This window comes from Fundulus heteroclitus, chromosome 12, assembly GCF_011125445.2.
Source record: "Fundulus heteroclitus isolate FHET01 chromosome 12, MU-UCD_Fhet_4.1, whole genome shotgun sequence".
Lineage (NCBI taxonomy): Eukaryota > Metazoa > Chordata > Actinopteri > Cyprinodontiformes > Fundulidae > Fundulus > Fundulus heteroclitus.
Genome location: NC_046372.1, coordinates 13708986 through 13714474, shown reverse-complemented (window position 1 = coordinate 13714474; position 5489 = coordinate 13708986). Strand labels below are relative to the sequence as shown.

Below are 5489 nucleotides of genomic sequence, written 5' to 3'. Positions count from 1 at the left end.
CCTCCGTTTATGAGGCATCGGCCAGCTATGCAAGTGTGATTTCAAGCGAACCACGCCGCGGGCTTGCGTCACGAGAAACGTGAGAAACTACTACTCCACTCCATTCAAGCGTCGCCACGCCCTCCGGCGTAAACAAACGGGGGCTTGACCAATAAGATCCGCCATAGATCAGCCGATGATCAGATGACTTACAACGGGGAAACTATTTAAAACTGAAAAGGCAGATCGCTCACTCAGTAGGTTGTTTGAGTATTTCTGGAGCCGGTTTCTTACAGGCGAGCGTCCAAAAGAGGACGCACCGGTTCTTTCTGTCCTCTAGTAGTCACTGGATCCGCCTTCACTGCTTTACCTCAAGGAGAACCAGCCAAAGGGAGAAAAAAAAAAAAAAAAAAAAAGAGAAGACGTTTTAGACTTGCTTACAGTGTTTTAAGTGTTGCTCTCTCTCGCTCTATCTCATCTGTGACTGAGAAATGAATCACAAGATCGTTTTACTATGGACTTTTCTATTGTGTTTGTCGTCCGCTGCTGGGGGAAATGCTGTTCTCAAAGGTAAGGGCTCCAATCTGTGGCTCATTCATTCATTGATTCATTCATTCACGTCTTTGTCTGAGTTGTGACGGTTGATTCTAACAGGAGCCGCAGTTTTTAGTTAAAGCTCAATAAATTAAATTGTATTCAGTTTGATCAGAATTAGTCTTATTGTTCAGGCCAATGTGATGTTATAATTTTTATATACACGTTTGGGGGCGCAAGCCGGAACCTTGAAGGAAGACTCTCCAACGCCACGTCTATTTCTCCGACCCTGTCTTGTCTCTCCGAGGCATTTGGAAATGTGTTCCGCTGAATCCGCGTTTTTTTTCTTTCTTTTTTTTTTTTTTATTTTTTTTATGACGGACCACTAGGCTAAAGTGATTCTGGTTACTGTGGCCAATTATTCCCAAAAGGGTGTTGATGTTGAACAAATTGCGGAGGGGCCACCCCGAGGCAAGATTCAGCTGGGGCTTAGAATTAAAGTCGAGTCGACATCGGCCAGTCAATTAACCGCTGAATCAAATTAAGTCCGCTGCGTCCCGGGCTGAAATGGGACGAGGGAGTCTTGCATTACTTGGGTTTTGGGGTGGGAGGGAGGGGGGAGAGAAATTAAAGAACAAAGGCATTGGAGCAGTTTTGGCTTTAAAGCTGAAAGCGGCATGTAAAGTGCCGTAATTACGGGCGACAGCTGTGTGAAAGGGAGTGACGTGAAGTGGCCTTACCGCTTTTGCGCTCTTTGGTGCTGCAGATGTCTGCTGAAATGACCAAGGTTTAGTCTCTAAATGAGCTGTAATTTTATTCTGAGATTGGCCTCTTTGTTATAGGCTACACCCCCCCCCCCCCAAAAAAAATAAAAATTTAATCAAATTCATATTTAAACTTTAACCTTTTTCACAATTTGTAGGCATTTATTTTGCACTTTGCAGTTTAATGTTGCACAGCATGTTCATCACTAAGGGTTTTCTGTCTAGATGCAGAAATAAGCGACCCAGTCAAAAGGAAATTGTATGGCATGCGTTAATTTTTGCAGCAATTCTCCTTTACGCATGCATGTGACGACAGTGGTAAAGGGAAAACTCCTCCAGAGGAACCCGGTGGAAAAAGACCAAACAAACACAGAGGCACTGCTCTAGATGTACTTTCAAAAAAGAAACTTGGGCTTATTGTGGCGGCATTCAGATTAAACCATAACACTTCGTTCCTTCAAATGTGTTTTTAATTAGATTTCTTCTCTCCAGGTGAAGATGAGGGATTTGACGAGTCACCAATCAACCATAAGCCTGTCCACGGCATGATTAAGTACAACATGAGGAAGAACTTAGACTTGGACCAAGAAGGGTGCTACCTGCAGACTGGCAACAAGGCCTGTTTAGAAGAGTGCGGCTTCAATGCTACGGCCAAGACCATCTTCATCATCCACGGCTGGACGGTAAAAGCCTGCGTTGTTGTTCTAGAGTTCCTTAAAATCCACCTCAAAGATGAAGGGGATATGTAGTTTTCAGTGCATATTAGATGAAGCTCCTCCATCTTTCAAACACAACTTCTAATTCTCTGCTGTTGCTCTTCCTTCAGATGAGCGGTATATTTGAATCATGGATGGCCAAGCTGGTCTCTGCAGTGATGCAGCGTGAAAGCAACGCCAACGTGGTGGTCGTTGACTGGATACCCTTGGCTCAGCAGCTCTACCCCGACGCAGTCAACCACACTCTCGCCGTCGGTCTTGATATCGCCAGCATGCTAGACTGGCTCCAGGTGTGTATTGGATCTAACTCCCAACCTTTCTCAAAGACTTACCTATTTAGGAATGTTTTGTGGCGACGGCTGCATAAAAGCTTGCACGAATGATGCAGTGAGATTATGGTAGAACAGAGATGAATGCAAAAAAAACTAAACTGTTTCCAGAGATGTGGTTCAACAGACCCTGGTCAGGTGGCAAATTTGGCTCTTTGACTGAGTGAAACTGATAATTGGTCTAGATCTATGGCCGCTATTAACAGTCCTCTCCCTCTGTTTTTTTTGTTTTTGTTTTTTTTAAACAGGAAGAACTGCAGCTCCCTCTGAAGAATGTGCATCTAATTGGATACAGTTTAGGCGCTCATGTTGCTGGTTTTGCAGGAGATAAAGTAAAAGGGATTCTTGGTAGAATTACTGGTAAGCTAAATTCGCTTAAAATTTTACGAAAATCATTACTTGGGACATATGAGTTCGTTTTTAGCTTAACCGCTCTGGGTATCTTGTAGGTCTCGACCCAGCGGGGCCCATGTTTGAGGGTGTGGAGGAGAAGAAACGCCTGTCCCCTGACGATGCCGACTTTGTGGATGTTCTGCACACCTACACCCGGGAGGCTTTAGGCGTAAGCATCGGGATCAAGGAGCCAATTGGTGACATTGACATCTATCCAAACGGTGGCGACGTGCAGCCTGGGTGTGCGCTTGGCGACCTGTTGGCAGTAGCAGGAAGTGAGTCCTTAAACCCAGTCCAGTCTGACCCATTTTTATTTTTTTGTTTCCAAACTTAAACTGATTCAATGATCGAAATTCTTAAATCATACACTTAATTTCTGTGCTCTTCCAGATTTCATGGAGGTGATGAAGTGCGAACATGAGCGAGCCGTGCACTTGTTTGTGGACTCTTTGATGAACAAGGAGCACGTGAGCTACGCCTACCAATGCACCGACCCGGCTCGCTTCAAGAAGGGAATCTGCCTGAGCTGCCGCAAAAACCGCTGCAACAATATCGGCTACAATGCAAGAAAGATGCGCAAGAGGCGCAACAGTAAGATGTACCTGAAGACTAGAGCGGACACTCCTTTTGGAGGTAAGGAACAGGATATGACCAGCAAGTTTATGGTGGCTTTATCTTATGTGTAGTAGGGATTTGTATATTTACTCTCGTAAGTGATGACTCCAATAAACTAGAGGCTGTACAGCACGTGAACTGCTTCCGCAGGTAATTGAACATTAACTGTTCTATTTAAAGGCTACCACTACCAAATGAAGATGCACGTGTTCGATAGGAAGCAGTCTCAAAACGCAGATCCAACGTTCTACGTGAAGCTGTACGGTGGACATAACGACACAGGAAACCTCTATGTTGTGTAAGTATATTTAAAAAAAAAAAATCTAGCTTGAAAAACCTGTCTTGCTGGAATGCTTTGACATGGCGACACCGTTTTGGCTAAGCTTTACCAAAGCTGCTGCCTACATAGTTCTCTGGGGTGCTTGCCAAGAGCAATGATGTTTTGTGACTTGGCTTATGTTCATTCAGGCTCTTAAGAGTTGATCATAGATTTTGAGGTATGACAAGGTTAGACTAGGTACAAAAGTTGGATGTTTCTTTGCATGTAATGATTCAGCTTGCATGATCTCTCTAATGTTTCTGAGTTCAGTTGGTTTTCTGACTGTTTCCCATGTCTGTTGTGCAGCCATGAGGAGCCTATTGGTCTGAACTTCACCAACACTTTCTTGGTCTTCACTGAAGAGGACATAGGGGACCTGCTGAAGATCCGTCTGAGTTGGGAAGGGGAAACTGAATCGTTCAGCTCACTGTTGAAGGGTTTCTGGAACTGGAACCCAACGGCCACCAAACCTGTGCTGGAAGTCCGGCGGATTCGTGTGAAAGCTGGAGAAACTCAGAAAAAGTAAGCAGAGTTGGGAAGGGATGTTGGCATGTTGAGGGAGCATTTGAATTAAATTTTTATTTTTTGCTCCAGGTTTGCTTTCTGTGCACAAGACCCTTCAAAAACTGAGATCTCTCCAGGGGAGTCAATAACCTTTGTAAAATGTCGTGATGGCTGGGAAGTTAAACCTAGAAAAAGGTACTAAACGACATCCTTAAGTATTTCTTTCGCAATCAAAGTTTCATGTATAGTAATTCTGAATCTCCTCAATAGGATACCAATGTAAGAAGTTGGGACTACAAATGACCAATGCACAGTCACCGTGGGGAGCCCCAGTGTGGGTCAGGGAGAAGCACAGTCTTCTCTTCACTTCTGCACTTTCGTTGGCTTTAATTGTGCACTGGGGAAGGAGTCTTCAGGTCTTGAATGTTTCTTGGAATAAGGACAGTGGGGGGTCTGTTCAAGAGCTGGAATGCTGTGCACGGGTTCGTAACTGTGGAGGTCCTGCTTGCGTTGAGATTGCTGGGGAAAGTCATTGACCGTTCCTCTTGATTGGACTAGTGAAGTAGAAGAGCTTCGTGCCAGAAGACACCAGGCATTATAGTATATACTGTTCATTTTTTAAAAAAGAATAACTATTTTATTTATTGAAAAAAAAGCACTGCAAGACCAACATAATTTATCAGCACATCCCAGAATGAAGCACGTGTTGAATATTTCAAATGCAGTATTTAATGTGTCAATGTGTTTGTCTGTCTCAAAGAATTGAGAGATTACTGATGCACTGTATTTTCATCTGTTAAATACAGCCTAGTGTTACAAAGTAATTTTGGGGTGTGTGTAAATAGTGTAAATACATTTTGCAAAATAAAGTCAAATTTGTAGAAATGTGCTTGTCTCATTCTTATTTTAAATTGTGGCTTGTGCCCTAATAGGTTTACAGGCTACGCTCAAACTGCAGTTTTTCTTTTTTTTTTTTTGTGGTCACCATACTAATGCAACTGCCATCATGCTTCTGAACGGTTCAAGACCATAAATTGACCCACATGTGTGGATAACAGGAGACATTACAACAGTGTGCTATTTACAGAAGTAATGGTGAATGTAGGGGGATGAAAAGATTGGCATTGGGCTGTGCACACTGACATGGAAAAGATCCCCAGAGAGAAATGGGAAGTCAAAGCCAACAATTCCTGTCTTTTTGTACCGTGGATCTGTTTGGCGGTTCATTCTTAATTGCAATGTTCTAACACAAACTCACCGGGACATTTTCTGCTGTTGTAGGCCTACTTTACATTTAGCAACCTTTTTTAGCCATGTGGTAAGGTATTACTAGCTT

At 43.4% G+C, this 5489-nt stretch overlaps 1 protein-coding gene across 1 annotated transcript; it reads left to right on the top strand.

Annotated features, from left to right (window-relative positions):
* Positions 1 to 226: 226 nt before the first annotated feature.
* Positions 227 to 5038, top strand: lipg (lipase, endothelial). The gene is made up of 10 exons (XM_012865631.3): positions 227 to 549; positions 1770 to 1960; positions 2104 to 2283; positions 2571 to 2682; positions 2772 to 2990; positions 3106 to 3348; positions 3511 to 3628; positions 3956 to 4171; positions 4244 to 4348; positions 4424 to 5038. Exons 1-10 carry the CDS (start codon positions 471 to 473, stop codon positions 4434 to 4436), a joined length of 1476 nt encoding a protein of 491 aa, XP_012721085.2. The 5' UTR covers positions 227 to 470; the 3' UTR covers positions 4437 to 5038.
* Positions 5039 to 5489: the final 451 nt, after the last annotated feature.

Excerpts from the sequence above, each read along its gene's own strand:
- lipg (XM_012865631.3), top strand. The coding sequence starts at position 471 with ATGAATCACAAGATCGTTTTACTATGGACTTTTCTATTGTGTTTGTCG. Across the intron at positions 1,961-2,103 it reads TCATCATCCACGGCTGGACG|ATGAGCGGTATATTTGAATC; the intron begins GTAAAAGCCTGC and ends CTCTTCCTTCAG. Across the intron at positions 3,629-3,955 it reads ACAGGAAACCTCTATGTTGT|CCATGAGGAGCCTATTGGTC; the intron begins GTAAGTATATTT and ends TCTGTTGTGCAG.